This window comes from Hipposideros armiger, unplaced genomic scaffold (assembly GCF_001890085.2).
Source record: "Hipposideros armiger isolate ML-2016 unplaced genomic scaffold, ASM189008v1 scaffold_378, whole genome shotgun sequence".
NCBI lineage: Eukaryota > Metazoa > Chordata > Mammalia > Chiroptera > Hipposideridae > Hipposideros > Hipposideros armiger.
In genome coordinates, this window is record NW_017731728.1 from 1033891 (window position 1) to 1054845 (window position 20955).

The 20955-nt window shown below is 54.4% G+C and overlaps 1 protein-coding gene across 1 annotated transcript; it reads right to left on the reverse strand.

The window, feature by feature from the left end:
* Nucleotides 1–6594: 6594 nt before the first annotated feature.
* UBQLN4 (ubiquilin 4) lies at nucleotides 6595–20561 on the reverse strand. Its single transcript, XM_019662587.1, has 11 exons — nucleotides 20328–20561; nucleotides 18686–18837; nucleotides 18089–18306; nucleotides 17347–17609; nucleotides 15706–15864; nucleotides 12153–12378; nucleotides 10953–11092; nucleotides 10387–10470; nucleotides 10167–10282; nucleotides 9798–9984; nucleotides 6595–8326 (listed from the first exon to the last, which is right to left on the reverse strand). Exons 1-11 carry the CDS (start codon nucleotides 20433–20435, stop codon nucleotides 8174–8176), a joined length of 1806 nt encoding a protein of 601 aa, XP_019518132.1. The 5' UTR covers nucleotides 20436–20561; the 3' UTR covers nucleotides 6595–8173.
* Between the last annotated feature and the right edge of the window lie 394 nt (nucleotides 20562–20955).

Genomic DNA, 20955 nt, shown 5'->3' on the forward strand with positions numbered 1-20955 from the left:
GCGACTCACAGCAGCCCAGCTCCAGGTCGAGCTGCTGTTCAGCATCCTAGCTGCGGAGGGCAGCGTCACCAGCCCTCACATGCGGGATCCAAACCGGGCCCTCAGGCGTCCCAAGCCAGCTCCTAACCATCGCGCCACTCGGCCGGCCCAGCCCAGTCTTATTTCTATTTGCCCTGGTGGGGGTTGGGGGGAAGGGGTTAAGCATATCCAGCCTCCTCTGTCTGAAAAGAATGAACAGGTGTGCGCGTGTGTGCGCACGCGCGCGCGCTTTCGCATCCCTCACAGGAGCCCTCCTTGAACCCATGGGCCTAGGACCCCACCCTCCTATCGCTATGACAACCACTTCTGTGAGGACATGGGGACTAGAATGTGTGGTGAGGGAGGGCAGGGACACGCCAGAGTCTCATCGCACTGGTGATCACAGAGCTTTGTGATAGTGATGAGGAATGAGAATGTGTCTGTACCCTCGACTCTCAGGGTAAGAGGGCAGGATGGGACACAGGCAGGGCGGTTCCTGAAGTTCTGCTCGGCTCCTCGCTGACCTCTCCTTCTGCTCCCCCTTAGGAAACCAAAGAAGCTTGGGGAGGCTCAGGGACAGCAAGCCCCTCCTCTAGCAATTTTGATGTATCCTTGACGTCCATCCACAGCTTCACTGATGACCCAGGCTACCAAGGGAGCCTGGACCTGACCAGTGTGAGTAGCCCGCTCCACATCCCTCCCTCCTCGGGGCCTTGCACCCCCTGCTCTACCACCATGTGGGCATTTCAGCTCACTGACCTCCCCCTAAGGTGCCCTGTGGCAATCTTCCATATCTTCTCTTCGTCCTTCCTTTACTAAACATGGCCCAAATTTACTGCTTCCAGAAAAAAATACTAGCAATAATAACCATCCCAGCTTACATTTATCGAGTACTTACTACGTGCCACTTTACAAGAATTTCTCTCATTGGAACCTCATTACAACCCTATAAAGTAGATACTGTTGTTATCCCTATTTTTTGGATGAAGAAACTGAGGCACAGGCAAGTGAAGTAACTCTCCCAAGATCATTTAAGTAGGAAGCAGACATGCTAGAGTCAAGATCTCATGCACAGAGATAGCTCCCCCAGTTAGTATATTTTTATTAGTCCCCCATGGTATTCTTTCAACATTTATGTGCTGTTAAGCACACGAGGTATAAACTCTTTGTTTATTTGGGGGAGGGTTGAAATGCTAACCATGTTTTTTGCTATTGAGCTATAACTGACACACAATAAACCACACATATTTACAGTGCACCATTCAGTGTTTTGACATACGTGTGTATATATTTGTGAAGCCATCGCCACAATCAAGATAATAAACATATCCATCACCCCCAAATATGCACAACCAGGATTTCTAGAGCTTATAAGTTAGAGGGTTATTATCTGCCTTCTAAAACGAGTATTTAACTGAAGTATCTACATCAGAATCCTTGCAAAATAATGAGCTCTCTTCTAACGCATTCAGAATATGCCTATGTCCTTTGCAGACACGGCTTTGTAACTCTTCTGTAGTGATTTTAAGTGAACGTCTACTTCAAGCGGCGCAGTCTTCTATTATCTGTGCTGCCCACCTGTACGCACACCCGGGGGGGTGTGGGGGGGGTGCTCGCCTTAAGTTTTCCCTCTGATCTGTCATTCTCTGCCTCACTCCCCCCACCCCAATGAAGTCCGGTGTATAATGGGGTTGGGTCATTGGAGAGCAACTTCATTCCTTGCGCTCGGATTCCCCAAGGAAGAAGATGACAGCCTCGCTCAGTCCAAGAAGCAGAAGTGGAGCAAGGTTGTCCTTTTCCAAATAAAGAGATGGAAAAAGAGGAAGGAGGAAGACCAGGATCACAAGGATAATGAGGACCAGTACTCCGAGGGGGCCCCAACCTCTTTGCAATCTCCTAGGACGAGACAGAAGCAACGCCAATACTCAAGGACCCGCTCACTGAGGCCCAGGAAGCACGTGAACATTTTGGGAAGTGACTTGAACACGCCCACCTCCCAGACCAATTCGTGCCACTGGTGTGTGGCCTGGTTCTGTCAATACCTGTGTAGCTGCTGCCACAGAAGGCAGAACTTAGTGGGGGAAAACGAGGCATTGGACTCCATAGGAAGGAGGGACCCTGAATAGCATGGCAGGGTCTCAGGCTCCATTAGTCAGCGAAGAGCGCGATGGGCCCTTGGGGGGACTCGAAGGGCAGGTCTGGGCAGAAGCCAGGGGAACAGAGAGCGTAATCCTTCAGCTTGTACATAAAGCGCATTTCAGTTTTGTGGGTGGCACGTATGAGCCTGATGATTCCAGGTCTTTATCTTTCTTGATTTTTTTTTTTTTTGTAGATGCATCCACTTTCTTCCTCCCCTTCTCCCTCTTTGTCTCTCTGAACATCGGCTCATCTTTTCTAACTCCGGTATGAATTTCCGTCTCTAAGACTAGGGGTTAGCCTGTGGGGGGTGAGACCTTGAGAGGCCTGAGAAGGCTTTTTAAGCCCCTGAGGCCTGGAACTCTAGAGAGAAGCCCCCTAAGAGAAAGAGTCTTGAGGTAACTAAGAGGAGGAAGAGGCTTCAGGCCTAACTTATCAGGGTTGTGTCATTTTCTTCCTAGTAACTCTCAGCTCCAAAGCAAAGTGTTTGCGCTTCTAATTGTATCAAACAGTAAGACAGAGGGCCGGCCGAGTTGTGCGTTGGTTAAGAGCTGGCTTGGGACGCCAGGAGGCCCCGGTTCGGATCCCACATATGAGGGCCAGTGACACTGCCCTCTAGAGCTAAGATGCTGAACAACGGCTCAACCTGGAGCTGGGCTGCCCTGAGTTGCCGGCGACGGTGTAGGCTGCAGCCCCCGTGGCAGTGGGTTGCCATGGGCTACCGTGAGCGGCCAGCAGCCAGCGTGAGCGGCCAGCAGCCGCAGTGAGCGGCCGTCCAGAAGCCGGCGACTGATCTGTCTTGCCCGGGAAGAGCGCAATGATGGTGTCAACTTGGGCCAGTGAAGCAACGTCCTCCACAACTAGACTGAAAAACAAAACGACAGCAACTTGTCTGTTCCCCTTCCCCCAATTCCCTAGCGCTGTTCCCATTCCCCAATTCCCCAATAAAAATCTTAAAAAACAAACAAACAAAAAAAAACAACAGTAAGACAGAAACAAAAACTGTTTGCTCAGAGTGAAAGCAGAAGCTATTTTTAAAGACTGTGATTGCCCCTGGCAACAAGGAGGAGACCCTGCCCTCCGGAGCCCCCTTCCCCCTATACACGCAGATAATTCAGAAGGAATCTCAGAGAGCAGGGACTGTACCCGTCTTAGGTCAGGTTCCCTAGAAGCTGAGCCTGAGAGGGAGGCTCTTGTGCAAGTGACTTATTGAGAGAACGCCCTGAGAAGGGAGGAGTGAGGGAGCAGGGTAGGGCAGGGTACAAAGCCAAGCGAGAATGAGAATGTGGTCTGAGTCCACCTCAGCCTGATCCCAGGGAGCTCTGCGGCCTGAGTTACACCTCAAAACAGGTCAAACTTTTGAGGCAAAGAACTGGCCTTGCGTAGCCCTTGTCAGTCAGTCATTGTGGGCTGCCCAAGGTTGGGGGTGGCGTAAATTCTCCAGCAATTCTCCCCCCTGTTGACTGAGGGCGGTCTTCTGGTCAAGAGGCTATCCGTGAGCAATTAGCAATCAACCCAGCAGCAGCTGGGTATGGGCATATGGCCCAGTAAAAAGAATCTGGGCAGGGCACCATGATGGCATTATGTCATCGAGATGTGTTGTATTTCCCAGTATATGGTTAATTTTTGTAAATGTCCCATGTGTGTTTGAAAAGTGTATTTATTATAATAAAGTGCATAAAACAAACCTACAAACGGGGGACAAAGGACAGCTCTTCCTTACAGGACTGCAACCAGCAACTATGGAAGGAATGAAGAAAATAGAAAAGCACTATTAAAACACTGGTGTCACAATTGTTGCAGCTAGACCTGACAATGGATGCTGAAATTAGGGGATAAAAATTTGAGAAACGGGATATTTGCATAGTCTCAAAGTATCTCCTTCAAGGTATTTGTTAAGTGCCTAGGTAAAAATAATAACCTTACAGAGGGGAAGCCAGACACCACGCCCTTTTAACTGAGTGATCGAGGTGAGCATTACCGGCAATGGCATCCTGACCCTGTGTACCCTGATATGATGTGCTGAGAAGGCACATCACTTCTGTGACATGCTTGTCAAAATGCAAAATCCATCTAAGCATGAGAAAACGTCAGCCAAGCCCACAATGAGGGAGTTTCATCTCCACCTCCAACCATTACCATTGGGTTGTCGGAAAAGTCATGACGTAGTTTTTGTTTTTCGTTGCAAAAATGCGTCATGCCTTTTCCGACAACCCAATACATACATCACTCTAGCCTCATCCCCTTGCTTACCTGTGAACTCCAGCAGTGAGACACCTGGCTCCCTACTTAATTGTTCAGTTCTAGTGTCTACGTAGTGTCACAGTTAACAGTACATCCATGGGACATGCACCAACCAGAGTATGTGCAATTCCTTTTGCCTTGTCTTGCAAATTCCACTAATTTCCAAGTTACCTAGGCCAGCACCCACTCTTCCTCCCTTGGATGACATTATTTCATACCTTTGTGACACAGATTCTTTGGTTACGGTCTTCATTCCATCCTGGGATCTCCTACCTCCCAAATGACATCTATGTTTTCAGTTTGCATATATTAAGATTCACTCTCTGAGTTGTATGCTGCTTTGAACATAAACCATCTTTTATTCTCCACTTGCTTTAAAACGTTTTTCCTTTGCTTTTTGCAGAGTGCAAGCTTAATTCATTGGGCTTCCTGAATCTGTCAACTGATGGTTTTCATCAAGTCCACATAATCCTGCCATTATGTCTTCAGGTTGCCTCTTCCCTTCTCTTCTAGGACTCCAGTTAAACATTAGCCCAAGTTGGTCTTTTCTGCATTTCCCATCCTCCTTATTATTCCAACTTTCATTCTGTGTAGCTCTTCTGACCTGTTTGGAGAACCCACCAATTCTTCCTTCAGCCATGTCTAATCTGCTATTAAACTCATCTACTGAGACTTTACTTTATTATATTTTTCTAGCTAAAATTCCTATTTGGTCCTTTTCTAATTGTGCTACATCCATTGCTGTAGTTTCAGATCTCTGCTGAAATTTCCAAGCTTGGCTTTTATTTTGCTGAAACAGTAAGCAGTGTTGTTTTCATTTCTGCATAATTCCTATATATGGATTTGCCGTGGGTCTACTTACCGTCATTTGTTTGGTTTCACTTATATTGCCTTAGCTCTTCCGGGGCTTGATTAATTTTTATTGTGGTTGATGCTCTAGTTGAAAAATTATTTATCACAACACTTTTGAGATCTAGGTTGATGTTACATTCAAGCTTTCTACCAAGCATCTGGGATTATCTTATTCCAAGTTCAAGGCTTGAGAACTTCTGGACCGCCCCCAGGATGGTGGGAGGCTAGGAGGCAGAATGGAATTGGCTGTTTCATGATTCATCCTCAGGGGTACTGATTCAACTGCTGAAGCTTTACTAGCGTCCCCATCTTGAGCCGTCCCCAAATTCCAACTTTTTGTTCCCCTAGCTTCATCCTTCGAGGCCCTTGAAATAATCCTCTCAGCAACCTTTTCCCAATTAGCCAAAGCCCCCAGGTCAAAGGGTCTTTAGGCTTTCTTCTCTGGATTCCCAGCCAGTCTTGGTCCTCTGATGCTTTTCAGATTGTTTAAGTATTTCACCCAGCTTTTAGAATTTCTAGTGAGAGTGCTGGTCTGAAACACCCGGTCTACCATGATCAGAAATGGTACCTCCTACCCATGGATTACCGTATTTGCCCATGTATAAGATGCTCCCATGTATAAGACGCACCTTAATTTTGGGGCCTGAAATTTGAAAAAAATGTATTACATGTAGTTATTGAACTCAAGTTTTATTCATCATAAAATTCATACAACTCCTCATCACTTGCAGGAAATGCAAGTAAAAAAATCTACCACTGTATAAGACACATCCAGGTTTTAGACCCCAAATTTTTCGAAAAAGGTTGCATCTTATACATGGAGAAATACGGTATTCATATATCATAGAACTCCAGCACACAACCTCACTGTGCAAGGGATAAAACCTCACACGCGAAAAGACTTCAAGTTCACACAGTTAGCGGTCAAGCCAGGTTTAGTCTCAGGGCTCAAGACCAAGAACTACTAAACTCCACCTGCAAACGGTTTGGATGCAAGCGTTTGTTTTGTCCCTTTTGCCTGAGGGAGGGAGAGGGCAGTCTTGCTGAAAGATCAGAGGATGGAAGTAATGATGCCGCCATCTTCCCAACACCTTCATACATTCCTCTCCCAGGCTGGCCAATGGGGACGGGGAATGGAGGAATTCCTCTTTAGGAATTCCTATTCCTAAACCCAGGCCTACAGCTATCCCCATGACTGCTTATCCCTTAGCCCTCAATGTTTCCTAATATCAGTGGTAACTGAACCCAACTTCAAATTCCCCTCGACCCACTTTATGAAAACCCTCTTAAACCAAGTTCTCTTCAGCCAGTCTCCTCCCACGGAAAGCAAGCACCAAGACAGCCTCACACAAAGACCACACCATTTATTTACAAAGGCCAGTGTGGGGGCTGAAGGCGGGAGGGAAGCCACGCAGACATCCTCTCTGGATTGCTTGGGACCCTTTCCCACAGGGAGGAAATTCTGTTCCTTGTGCCTCCATATTCTCAGCCACGGGTCCAAACAGCAGGGCTAAGTAGCAGTGGAGGTGAAACGAGCCTCCTGTGCTCCAACCATGTCCAGTTCCAGATCAAAGGCACCACTGCCCCCCTCTCCTCTCCTCTCCTTCCTCAAATAGCCCTTTCTGGCCTGGAAGAAAGAGTGAAAAACTCAAAGGGCAGGGGCTCTGCAGGGAAAGACTATCTACCATTCCCCGAAAGCAATGACTATGAGGGAGCTGGTCACAGCCGGGCAGCTTCAGAGAGGGTATCCATACTATCCGTGGGTCACCCCGCATTGAGGGGCCAAGGGGCCTGGCTCTCTGGGCGGTAGGTATTCCTGCCCGAGACTGGCCCTTCTGCCTACTTCTCTGGAGGAGGAAGTTCTGAACCAGAAATCAGCCAAGAATCTACCCCCCCCACCCACTCAACTCCCACGCACGTGTGTGCGTGCATGCACCCACCCCCCACACACACACCCATCCTCTTCACGTCTTTTGTGGGGGGCTCAAATCACGGGTACCGAAGGACACGGGCAGGCCCTGGCTCCACGGACATGTGTGTGAGTGTGTACACGGCACGTGTGTTCGAGGAAACGGAGCCAGTGTGAGCCTTTGTGAGCCACACGGGTTAGCTTCATTGAGCCCCTTTCAACTCCAGTTCCATGAGCATCTATCGCTAAGTGTCCTCTGCCAGGACTCTTAAAAGAATAATTAGCACTTCCACTCCCTGTCAGTTTCAACTTCCAAGCCTTTTACTCGGGCTGTTTTGTCCATTCCCTTCCTCCAAAACCTCATGTCCTCTTCCACGCCAGTCTTCCCTGGTCTGGCCCAGGGCTCGTTAATCCCTGTTCAGAGGGTTGTCTGTCTCATCTCCCCTGGGAGTCCCAACAGACCCCCTGAAAACGTGCTGGCGGAAGTGACCCAGACCAGGGGTGAGGAGGAAACCCCCAGCCTGTTCCACCCGGCCTTCCTTCCAAGTATGGCATCCTAGCGCTGGTTAGGCTGCGGGAGGGAGGGGCTGGAGAGGGAAAGAAGGAAGAGTTACCACAAGTAAACATAAGAAGCAAACCCTAGTGGTCCAGACAGAAGACCCTGTTTCAGTAAACCAGAGCGCGAGTTCCTCCTTCAACTCGGGCGCACGGCCACAGAGCAGTTCAAAGGCTGCAGGAGGCAGTTGTGGGGCCCATCAGCAAAAGTGTGAAAACCGTTTAAAAAGCTCTGCTCAGGCAGGAGCAGGAGAGAAGATTCTGTGAGCGATGCAGAAGTAGAACCAAAGCTCTCAGAGCTACGGGGTCGGGGCCCACCGACGCCACTAAAGCCACCCTGCTGTCTGGAGGGGACGGGAGAAGACGGAAGGGGCGACAAGCTGAAGAAGGCAGGGAGGGCTGACGGGAGCCACAGGCTGGCATCCAGGGAAGGGAGAGACGGGAGGCACAGCCGCAGGATTAGGACAGCTGAGAGCCCAGCAGTCTCTCGATGGCTGCGTTGATGTCCCCTCCTGTGGCAATCAGGGCCTGCAGGTTGGCCTCGCGGTTGATGAAGCCCATGGCGTTGAGCTGCTCGAGCTGCTGCTGGAATCTCACTTCCGGCGTCTGCACCTGCAGGGCACAGGCCTCGTGAGGTGGGCACAGGATCCCCCCGGGGCCTCTCGGTGGCGGGAGGCTTATGGAGAGAAGACGACCAGTGGGTCTTCTCGAACGTCCTGAGTCAACCAGGGGGCAGGGAGGGGTGGGCTGCAAATGGGGACCAAGGAGCCTGTGCCCCAAGTCACTAAACAACTGTGTAATAATAAGGCAGGGGTGTCTTTCTTAAAATTTCGAAGTAACAGATAGGCCTCGATTGGCCTATATTCCTAACTGCTTTCCATCGACAGTCTGGAGGTGCTAACAGGCACCCCAAAAGCCAAATGCTCTGCGGTCGACAAGGTGCAGGTTGAACGCCCTCCCCAAACCCCTCTTGGCCGCCATCACACATGCAGCCATCTGAAAGGCCAGAGAAGGGGCTCCAGGAAGAAAGAACCTATTTAATTGTAACCAATCAACAAGCACAATTGTCTATGTTTACAAAAGAGCAGGTTTTTCATGTCTGACACGCCTGTAAACGTTTCCTGGAAGTGTTTTCCGGGATGCTGAGGAAGCACTAGCCCAGAGCTCAGACAGAAGACTCTCAGAGCTGGAAGGAGCCCAGACGTCACAGGCCAGCCGGCCGCTGAGAGAAGGACAGTTGATGCAGGGAAGGAAAGGACCTGCAGTGGGTCACAGAGGACCCCTGACACTCAGAACAAAAGCGCCGTTCAGCCCTCGGTGCTGCTTCTCAGGATTTAAGTTGGGCCGGGCCCCGGGGATCGCTTAGCTCAGCCCTAGCACGGACTGCCTCGCACCGATCTGGACACACTTACATTTCTGCTGAAAGCCTTCTCCCAGATGAGTCATGGAGACTGGAGAAAGGTTACGGGGCTCACCGAGGTTCTCCCCACTCCTCCCCCACACCCCCGGCCTTGACTTTGTGGCCCAGGACTCTAGTCAGCTCACTTCCCAGAATCCCCCTCTCTCATCTCAGAGATGGAGGCTGCTTTAATTAGCAAAAGAATCCTTGGCTATAAGCAGAAGTGGTGTAAGACAGTGGTTAAAGTATAAATTCTGGGGCCAGCATGCCTCCGTTTGAATCTTGGCTCCATTACGCACCAGCGAGGTGATGAACAAGCCACTTCACCTCTCTGGACTGCAGTTTTCCCCTTTTATAACCCAGAAATGATCATAAGTAAGGCAGTTGTGAGGAATAAAGTAATGAGCTCTTCTCCATAAGGCCTTAGAATAGTACCTAGCACATGGTCAGGGCCAGTACGATTCTCATCTCCATTTCACAGCTGTGGAAACGGAACGGGCCCCACCAGCAACTTGCCGAGGGCCGGAAAGTGCAGGCCAGGAGCGAACACCAGGCCTGGCTGACCAAAGCCTGCTCTGCTGGCTCCATTCTGCTGTGACCCCTGACCCCAACCCCTGACACCACCCCTGACACCGCCAGGCTCGAAGGGGCAGTCCCGGCCCCCACCCCCGCCGCCCCACGCACCTGTGAGTTTCCACTTCCTGCCAAAAGCTGGATCATCTGCTGCATGAGCTGCTGCTGGGCGCTGGGAGCCCCAGCTGGAGAGGATGTGGCCGGCGGGGCCGGCGAGGAGGTGGGGGCCTCAGGCACAGGCCCTGCGGTGCTGCCTGCCGAGGGCGCAGGCGTCCGGGACATCCCGAAGGAGCCAAGGCTGTGGGCGGGAGAGACCAAAAGGTGAGAGATGGCCTCTGAGAAAGGGATGGGCACATGAGGTCCAGAAGGAAAAGCAGTTGGAGGAAACGGGAAAACAGACCCTCAGGGACACAACAGCTGGTCTGAGTGGAGGAGGGAGAAGCAGCCAGAACCTCACCGACTATCTGCTCCCGCCCTCACCTGGGTACCAGCCCGGGGGCCTCGGTCTGCAAGGTCTGCAGCCCCTGCTGGATTTGCAGCAACGCCTGCATGGCCCGGGGGTTGGTGAGGATGGAGAGCGACTCCGGGTTCTGCATCTGGTGGGGAAGGAGAGGAGCAGAGAGGCAGCAGGTAGCAGGAGGCAGCCCACACCCTGAGGGTCCCTGAAGTCCCACCCTCTGGGCTCAGGCTCCTCACTCACCTGCTGCAGGAAGACCGGGAGCTGCAGGCGGAGCTGCTCCTGCAGCTGGGGGTTCCCCGCGAACAGCGGGACGTTCACCATCATCTGCCAGGGTCAAGGTAGTCAGGGGCGGCCGGGGCCTACCCACCCTGACAATTCCCCCACAGCCTCGCCTCCCTCAGCCCCACTACGCCTGCAGGAGGCCTGGACAGATCTCAAAGCGTCCTGGTGGCCTAAGTGGGACAGTGAGGGAAAAGAACACCACTCCGGGCAATGACAAGTGTCAGGAGCCAGGCTGCTCAGCCCTGCGTGACAGATGACGAGAGCTGACATCCCCAAGGGCATGGTGCCTATGATGTCTCAAAGCACCTCCTATGCACTGACTCCTGTTCCTCACCAGTCTTCGAGGAACTGCTGTATTACCAGCTCACAGATGAGGAAACTGGGAGGCTCAGCAACTTGCTCAGCTCACACAGCTGGGAGTGGGAGAGCCTGACCTGCAGACGCGGGCAGTCTGCGTCCGGAGTGTTTTGGCCCCAAGTAACCGCCCCCAAGGCACCCCCCAACTCCGGGGGCCAGTTCCATACCTGAGCGGCAAAGTCGGGGTTCTGGGCAAGCGTCTGCATCATGCTGCGCATGTAGGGGGCTGAGACCACGTTCTGCATCAGCTGGGGGTTCTCAGAGATCTGCTGCAGCAGGGCCTGCATTTCCGGGCTGTTGAACATCCCTACAGCAAGCAGGAAAAAAGAAACCAAACAGGAGGAAAGGGGTCCGGATGGAAACCAGAGGCCTCACGTCAGCCTACCTGCCTTTATACGCTGAGTGGTTCCGGGGCTCAGAAAGGCAACGGTACGATGGGCACCCAGGGACCGGGCGTGGCCAGGACGCCCTTGACTCCAAGGTCGTCTCTCCCCGCTTTGCCTGGCCCCTTTCCCACCTGCCCTGCTAAAGAGCGCCATTTGGAAACTGGGTCTGATTCCTGCCCCTCTAGGTTGTTCCCGCCACGAGCTCGGATAACATTAGACTCGGAAAGGATCTGACTAAAATCACCACGATCAATGGTTTTCAAACTTGTCTTAGTGGCAGAGACCCTTTCCTCAAACCAAATCCCACTCAGAAACCGAGTTATGTCGGTGGTCTGCTTGGAGCCGGAGGAGGCCTGGAGCCTCTCTGATTTGGTCCTCCCTCAGCCTGGAGATGGCCCAGGCCCCCAGGGACTCAGGAGCACAGTTCTGAAACCATGGCCAGGTTCATGTCCCCTATTTTATAAAAAAGAGAACTGATGCATAGAGGGGAAAGGACTTTCCCAATCGAGATGCGATGCCCCCCCCCCCAGGGTACTGAGAAATCAGGGCATCTACCAAACACATCCCCAGGGTTCAGATAAATGGGGCAGGCCCAGGGGTTGTGCAGTGCATAACCTGCACATCTGTCCAGGGCAGTCCTGCATTGTCCTCTCCCCTAGCCTCCCGTTTGCCTGTCCCCAGGTCTGCCCTGATTCCTCTCCCACACCCCCATTCCCAGTCATGCTGAAAGAGCTTAGGTGAGGCCTGGTATAGTCACGAGTCACTATTTCGGTCACTCCTGGGGACATCAGGACATGGCCAGAACCAAGCGTCACCCTCTCAGGGGTGGAGCCATGGCCCCAGGCTGCAGAGCCCTCTCTGTGGCTTTAATGCAGTCTCACCTCTGTCTTCAATACTGTGGAGCAGTGTGAACCCCATTCAGTCCTGGGCCTGAGGGACAGCCCTGGTGACCCCACTAAGCTCCTTCCACCCAGGACATACCTGACCCCAGGCTAGCCGCATTGATCCCAAAGGGGTTCGAGACTGTCGGGTGCACCTGGCTGGTCCCCGATCCTCCGGTGCCCTCCCCACCGGACCCGGGGGCCTGGGAGGCGGGGGGCGAGGGGCTCCAGGGGTTAGGGAGGGGCTCTCGATTCTCAGTCCGCAGAGGCTGGGAGGACGAGCTGTCGGAGTTCCCGGCCAGGGAAGAGAAGGGGTTGTTGCCAAACTGGGAGAAGGGAAAGGTTTCGGGTTAAGGACTGAAAACAAATCGGGGCAAGGCCTCCGCCCTGTCTTTCCTCTCAACGGACGGCCTCCCTCCCCTTTCCCAGAAAAGGGAGAGACATCCAGGACCTCAGAGGCCCTCAGCTTGACTTGGAGCCCCACAATGGGCAGCGCTACCCCCGCTACCCCCGTCCTGCAGGGTGGGAGATGGCTGCTGCTAATGACTGATGACTGAGCCCCTCGGATAACCAGAACCTCCCGTCTCCCCGTGGCTCTCAGGGCGTGGTCTCCAGTCTCCTGCGTGCTCTACAGCACTTGACACACCCGCTTCCCAGTGTGCAGGGAGACCCTTCTCTTCCTCAGCTCCTCAGGGCTGCAGACAACGTGGGGCTCAGCTTTGCGCCCCGTGCCTGACACGCGTAGGTGCTCAATAAGTTAAGCGTTGGCTTTTATGTCAACCCTGAATTGCCCCGTTCCCAACCACCTTGGTCCAACAGTGACTCCCCAGAGCCTCTCCCTGACGGCCTGGGTCCCCTAGTTGGCTGTCCCTCCGGGGGCACAGTGGCACACATCTCCTGCTGAGCACACCTTCCTTCGGTCTCCGGTCTCCTCCTTCCCCTCCCTCCACGGCCTACCTCCCTGTACAGGCTGCTTCAGCTCAAGTTCCCCTCAAGGCCCGGCTCCCACTGTGTCACCCAGGACCAGCTCAGGGTCTGGACCCTGGACATCCTCCCTCCGGGCCCGCCAGCTCCCAGGAAAGAAATCTGTCCAAGGGATATCCCAGGCCCGTTTCCCCTCTCCTGAGTCCCCAGGCGGTCCTGACCTAGCAGGTTTCTGAGCAGCCTCAGCCCCTCCCCACCGTGGGGTTTCACATCCAGTCACTTCTGTTTATTCACAGTGGGTCATGGGGACCAGGGCTGACCAAAGGCTGCCCTGCTGAGCTGTGGTTCCTACACCTCAGCCGATGCCAGGGTCCTGGCACCACAGCTTTAATCTGTCTGTTTCAGATTGCCTGTTGTTCTGCTTACCGGCCGAGTACTGGCCCCCTGCTTTCTTCTTCCTGGTACACACTAAAGACTGAATCTCTTTTCCTGAACTGCCTGTCGTGGTAACAGCTGCCATTTATTGAGCACCTACTACATGCCTGCTACGTGTATTCAAATGTTTACAATATCCCTCTAACGCACTAGTTCTCCAAGTGTGGGACTAGGGCCCCTGCAAGGTTCAGAACTGGTTTTGTAATTCTAAGACATCATTTGCCATTTTCACTTTCATTCTGAGTGGAGTTTCCCAAAAGCTACATAACGCTGACAGCGCAACAGGCTGAATACAGCAGAGCTGAGAATCCAGCTCTCTTGTAGCCACAAAAATGTAAAGCAAGTCCCCTCTTTCCTCCATATAAAGTTATTTTCAAAAGGAAGTGCTATTTATATTTGGGTACAACTGATTTATTCTTTTTAAATGAATTAACAGATATTTTTAAAAATCTCTTCATTTTAATTTCAGACACAGTGAATACCAACAGATCTAACCCACAAAAACAAAAGCTCTCTGGGACCCGCAGTCATTTTAAGAGTACAAAGGGACCCTGAGGCCAAATGATCCACGGCTATGGACGCTGAGGTGCAGAGCAGTCAAGCAACTCACTCAGAATCCCATCATCAGGCATTGAAACCAGGTTTGCTGGTGCCAAATGCTATGTGCTACGTGCTAAACCAGAGGTTCTCACATCTTAGGGTCCCTCAGAATTAGCTGGAGCACTTGTTATAAGTCTCTCTTAACTACTTGCTTTTTTTTTAACTAGGTGAATGCATTACTCCGATAGATATCTTTAATTACGTAAATAAAACCTAAAATAAACCAAAAAAATCCTTTAAAAATTCACAGTTGATCCCTACAAGCAGTAATTTGAAAGAGCAATGCTAAGACTAACAAAGATGCTATTGAAGACGGTGGGGGCGGGGGTGGTGGTTCATTCCACCGGATGCCCAGACTTTTTAAGACAATGTGGTATCACTGCAGAGACAGACAGACAGACCAGTGAGGCCAAGCAGTCAGCAAGACACCACTCATCTATGGAGACCTGGTGCAGGACAAGAGACAGCATTGGGATAGCACGGGCCACCTAGGACTCCGTGCTTTTTCCTTTCCACAGCGAAAAAATAACACGAGATGCCATCCTCCCACCTGGGCGCTGGTTAGGGGGATGTTCAGTTTGGGAAAATCCATTAAACTGTACGGTTCTGATATGTATATCTTTCTGTCACTTTTATCCTTCAATTAAATGTTTTTAAAACGTTTAAGCAGCAAATTAAAAATTATACGGAAAGCATGACGTCACGTCTATAAGGTAGAAAAATATGCAAAACAATACTATCGCGTATTTACAGCTACGTGCATAGGTAATAAAAGAATCAAAGTGACAAGCACCAACTCCAGGGTGGTCGTTAACTGTGGGGGGGAAGAGCCAGAAGACGGGGAGGGCAAGGTGAAGGTGCAATTCTATCTGTAATGTCGTATTTGCAAATAAGTAAATGTTTGCCTTAAATATGTCTAGGCACATGTACAAAATAGCAACATTTGTTACCTCTCGGGTAAGAAAGAGGTGGCCTGCGGATGAAAACAGAAGGGTCCCTCTCCTATGTTACTTTTAAAACCCGCTGTTGTTTTCCCTGCACACCTTTTGAATTTTGAAACATGTAACTACATAACGTAGTCAGTGTAAATTAAACTTCAAAAAAAGAACCAAAAAAGGCCCTGAAACTATATATGGCAACATCCGTCAGGGCAATGCAGATACAGAGAATGCTATCTTTGTCTACATTGGTTGTGTATTTGGAAAGAGTTGATAAAGCGTTTTTAACAGTGTGTATTCCCAGGGCCTGATTCCAGAGCCGGGGCTGGGACGTAGCTCTAAGGTGGGGACCAGGAATCTCATCATTAACAAGCTCCCCAGGTGATGCTGCCGCAGGTGACCTGCAGACCACACTTAAGACACTGTGCCGGGTAGGCTGTTTGACCCCAGGCCCACCCCACATCCTGTGAGCCCCTGGTGCAAGAAGTCCGTCAGACACACGGCAAATGCCGTGGACTCCACGCCTCACGCACTTCCCTGGGCAACTCTGCTACCTTCGGCCCTCGCGCCTCAGCCCAGGGCGAGTCGGGACCATGCCTGGCTGTCACCGGGAGAACTGTTTTTAAGAGCCAAGGCCCATCCTCAGGGGACTGGGCAAGGAAAGAGGGGCGGACAGCACCCCAGGCTCACCTGGGCCTGAGGATAGGGGTCCGGAGCCCAGACACCCGGCCCCCCAGCCCCCACCGCCGGCCCCACCTGTTCCCTGGCGGCACTGAACATGGGCTCCTGGATGTCCGTATACATGCGGCGGAGAGCGTTATAGCCCCCAGGGATGCTCTCCAGGTTGCTGAGGGCCCGGTCCTGGTTCCGCATCATCTCCTGCATCATGGCTGGGTTGCGAGCGAGCTCCATCGTCTGGGGGGAGACGCGAGACAGAAGGCCCTGGAACCAGGAGTGCTGAGCCCAGGAGGCGGCCTGCATCGGGCCAGCGCCTGCCCGATGGGGCAGGGCAGGGGGAACAGGACTTCCTTCCTGCGGGCATTCTGCTTGGCTTTTTCTAGTGAGGGCCGTGATCCCAGGAGGTGTGAGGGCAGCAGCTCCCCTCCCGCAGGTCCAGGGGGTCCACAGAGTATTAGGGAGCACAAGAAAACGGAGCAAGAAGGGACTTGAGAAAGGGGAGGAGGCCGAAGCGGGAAATCACATCCATTGAGCATCTACGACACACAGGCACTGGGCTAAGTCATTTCCAGAATTCAGGTCATTTAATGCCCACAGTAACCGTCCCAGGTAGGCACTTCTCTCCCTATGCTGCAGATGAGAAAACAGGCTCAGAGACTCACTGCCTGGGGGCACACGGCCAGGCAGTGGTGGAGCCAGGTTAGTCTGTCCGACCAAGACCGTCCTGTGCCTCCGGCAAGCGACATGCTGGACAGGGAAAGGGCTCAAGCTGGGACAACGCTACCAACACCCTCTCACCCCCACCCCCAGGTCTCTGGCCGGACTAAAGCTTGAGAAACAGGATGGAGGTTTTCTCTTTAGAGCCCATGGCTCTCTCAATAAGGGGTGGTCTGTGTCAACTCCATGGACAGCAGCGCCCGACAGAAAACGAGCGTGGTTTCTCCTTGTTCCCATGCAACTTGGAATGCCTTCCCTGTCCTTCTCCCCAAACTTGCTCCACATTTGCCTCGTCTGAGCACCTTTACGTCTAAGATGAGGCTCTGATCTCATTTTCCAGGTGCAGCCATCTGGAAGTATTCACTGAGTGACCGCTGTGACCCAGGCCCCGTCCTGGACACTGAAGAGGACACTTGCAAATCCCTGACTTTATGGGACTTATCTTCTGCTGGGTCCAGCATGGTGTCCACAGCTCAGCTGAGAGAGTCTTTCCTTGTCCCCTGGTGGGCTGAGCTGTAAGATGGAGCTCCCAGAGACGGACACTAAACTGCGTCCCCTGGCTCTCCCTTCCCCACCCAGCCCTGCACAGCCACAGAGTCCCCAGAACACCCCACGATCTTTTACTCCGTAGCTTTTGCACGTGCTGTCCCTCGGCCCTGAACTGTTTTCTTCCTCTGGTTTATTCTTCCTCCTTTGGGTCTCAGCTTGGGTGACACTTCCTCCCAAGGTAGGGTCCCGACCCCCATGTGCTTCTAGGGGATCCTGTGAGTAGTGGCGAGCACACCGTATTATCACTGCCCGCTGCCTCGTCCCACTTCCTTTGACACCAGCAGCTCCTGGAAGGCCAGGCGTGTGTCTTTGCATCACTGGACCCCCAGCGTGCACGACACAGCTGCTGAACGACTGCACGCCCAGGTCAAGGCAGGACGAGGTGGGGCCGGGCCAGGCAGGCACGACAGGGTACCAGGTCCCCCACCCCGCTGACCCCTCGCACGCACCCACCTGCCTCATGAGCTCGGGGTTGTTGAGCATGTGACTGATCTCGGGGTTGCGCTCCATGAGCTGCTGCATCTGGGGGTTGGCCATGATCATGTGGCGCATCAGGTCGGGGTTGGACATCATGTCCTGGACCAGTGGGTTCTCCATGATCTGCGACAGCATCTCGGGGTTCGACATCAGCTGCCTCTGCATCTGCTGCTGCAGCTCCATGAAGTTGGCAGAGCCCAGGCCCAGGCTGCCCAGGCCCAGGATGCCCCCAAAGCCAGCTGCAGGGAGGGCGGAGTCAGTTGGCAGCGGGAGCCCTGCTCCCGCCTGGCCAGAGCCACTGACTTCAGGTCTCTGGGATGGGCCCCCTTGCTTCTCACGTCTCCCTTTTCCAGTCATGCCCACTGACCAGCCCCAACCCACTGCAGGCAGAGATGTCAGCCTCGGGCTGAGCCCTCTGTGGTGGCAAAGGCTGGGAGCCGGGCACAGTGCTGAGCAGAGCACGACCACTGATGGCCTGCTGAGTAGCCCTGACTCCAATATGCTCACCCAGAGTCCCGCACATCCCCAGCGCTATTTCTTCTCTCACTCTGAACACTTAGCCATGCTCCCCTCCTCTGGGAAGCCCTCACAGGCCAGCTTCCTCCCCGACTTGGCTCACGTACCAATGTCCAGGGGTCCCCTCTCCCCATCAGACCTCTTGGTTCTCCCCCAACCCCCGGCCCCAAACAGGACAGTGCCCTCCTCCCTAAGGGCTTACAGAGTATGGATGCAGCAGCACTGGGAGGGCCCTCCCCAGCCCCTGGGGAAGGGCCCCCCCCACTGCTCCTTCGGCTTGCAATGCCAGCATCCGAGGTGGCACTGCCAGAGGTGGAGGGCTGAGCAGGGGTGGCGGGTGAGGCGGGCGTGGTGGAGGGTGCTGAGGCAGGGTCTGGAGTGGAGGGGGGAGAAGCGGTGACGGCAGCTGGATCTTGAGCCCTGAGGACAGAGAAAGAAGATCCTTGTTTCCACGAACACGGGAAGAGGGACGGCAACCCTCTCCGTGTTTGCTGTGCAGCTACTGCCCGAACCCACGCTGCGTCCTAAGCAACCCAGAGGCCGGGGTGGGGTGATGCTGGGGGACAGCTGTAAATCAGGCAGAGGAAAGGAGTAGCCAGCATCGCGTGTCTTCAGGGCATTCTGGGAGACCTAAGTCAGGCTCCCTTGCCCTGCAGGTGAGGTCACAGGCCTGCCTGGCAACCCACCCAGGAGCTACCTTCCACGGTCCCCTAGGCAGAGTTGAGGGATGGGCGAGAAAGTATTAGCTGGGGCAAGACAGGCCAATGAGAAGCTGGGCCTGCCCCTCTCCTGAACTTACTTCTGAGGGGTCTTGATGACCAGATGGACAGTGAGCCCATCCTTGATCCCATGCTGGTCCAGGGTGTCCCCATCCTTGAGGATCTTGCCTGCGAAGATCAGGACCAGCTGATCCTGCTGTGCCTTAAACCTCCGTGAGATTTCCTCTTTGAACTGTGATCAAGAGGCAGAGGTCACTGTGGAGGCTGCCTGGGCTCCACCCATCAAGAGCCTCTGCCTTCTGCTACTGCCACCTCTAGGTGTGGGAGGTCCCCTTGCAGTCTTGACTCCATCGCTCCAGCGGCAATAAGCAGCTCCTTTGTTAACCAAGGCGATGGACCACTGAGCGCCTCCTCTCTTCACCCTAGCCCAGGGCCTCCCATCCCAGGAAGCCCTTCTGCTACCTGCCCTCCCTCCCTGCCCCTCGGTCCCTCTGCCCAGGTCCCTGAGGGTCCTTCCCCGGGCAGCACTCTTCAGCAGCCTTGGACCCAGGCCCTGTCTCCCCCAGCCTTCTCTTCTCAGAAACCCCCCCCCCGCCTTTCTCTCCCCTCTTCATTCCCAGCGTGCTTGTAACAACTACAACACAAAGATCCCAGCTATTACAACGGCACCAACTATGGCACCAACTATTCGTGAATTAAGAGTCTAGGTCCTGTGAGATTCACGTTAATCGTTATCTCCATTAGAAAGACGAGAACACTGAGGATCATGGCAGTTAGGTAACTTGCCAGCGGCAGACTGGACTCAGGTCTCCACACCAAAGCCCAGGCTCTTAACCAAACACACCGCCTCTCAATTACAGCTGATTTCAAATCCAGCTTTGCAGGGGAGAGGATGTAAATTATGGAATGTAGTCATTTTATAAGGTTAGGGGTGGGTAGGGACGGCACTAAAGGCTGGCTTGGGAAGCGTGAGACTCCCAAATCTATCAGCGCCCCCAAACCAAACATGCGCTCCAAAACTAGTGCACTTGCTAAGCTAAGGCAGCTTCCAGATCCCTCCCTTCCAACCAGATGGTCCATCGTCAGCCCCGCCCATGTGAATTTCTGGAGCAGCCACAGGAGGGTGGCGAACGCAGGCAACGTTCCCTCATCCGATACGTTTTTATTGAGCACCTACTGCACACTGTGTAAATCCCGGAGGGCTGAGAACCAAGTGTAACCACCTGGATTGGAAAGAGCAGGAAGGATCTGGGCAGAGGGAAATCCTCCCCCCACTGCCGGGGCGGCGAAGAAGGCGGGGCGTCCTCCCAGGCGCACAGTAGGCACCCGAGGTCTCCGCGGCGCCCCCCGCCCGCTCTCCCGGCTCAGCACCTTGCCCGGCACCCACTCTGCCTCGGCGCCCCGAACCCCTCTAAGTAACCGGGGCGCAAGCCCAGGGTCCTTGCCCCTTCCCAGCGCAAGGTGTCCCCCTCCCCACTCTCCACCACGCCCCCAGTCCAGGCCACAAGGCGAACCCCGGCCTCCCTTCCCCAACACGCGCGCCACGCTCCCCCAACTTACCCTCGCAGGACGCCCCCGACCCGCCTCTCCTCCCTTCTCGCTCCTGAGGCCGGCTGGGCCCCCGCCCTCCTCTCCCAGGCCCTCCGGGGCGCCCGGCCGTCCCGAACCACCCCCCTCTCTTCTCGGACCCCTCCTCTGCGCTCCCCCCGACGCCCGTAGTACCTCCTTGACCGAGGCTCGATCGCAGATCACAATTTCCTCCTTGTCCTTGGGGGTCTTGACGGTGACCCGAATGGGGGGCCTCGTCTCGGCCCCGCTCGGCTCCGCCATGCCGCCGCCGCCGCCGCCACCCGGCCGCCCGCCAGCCCGCTCCGGCTCCTCCTCCTCCTCCCCTCCCGCCCCGCCGGCCCGGCTCGGCTCGGCTCGGGCGCCTCCAACACTCCCCTCTCCTCCCCTCCCCTCCCCAAGGCTTCACCGCCCCCCTCCGGACCAGCGGCAGCCACAGCGCCCCGGGCGGACTGGGGGGGCCACTGCATCAGGTCTGCCCAGGGCCGAGCCCGGGGTCCCGCAGCCTGGTCTGGGCCTCGCTGGGCGGCGGCCCCTGGGGGGGGCTCGGGACCGGGGCGGGACATGTCCCTCCCTACTGGGGCGAGGGGCGAGCGCCCCGCGGGAGACCACGGCCCATCCGAGCGGGCCAGAGCCGAGCTGAGGTCCCCTCCGGCCCAAAGCTGCCCCTGCCCCCACGGCGGGTCACTCCCGCTCCAGGACAAAGGACTCTCCGTGTCGCCGCTTTATCTGCGTCCCCTGCGATAGCTGGTCTTTCTCGAGAAGCCCAAACCCTCCGCTGGCC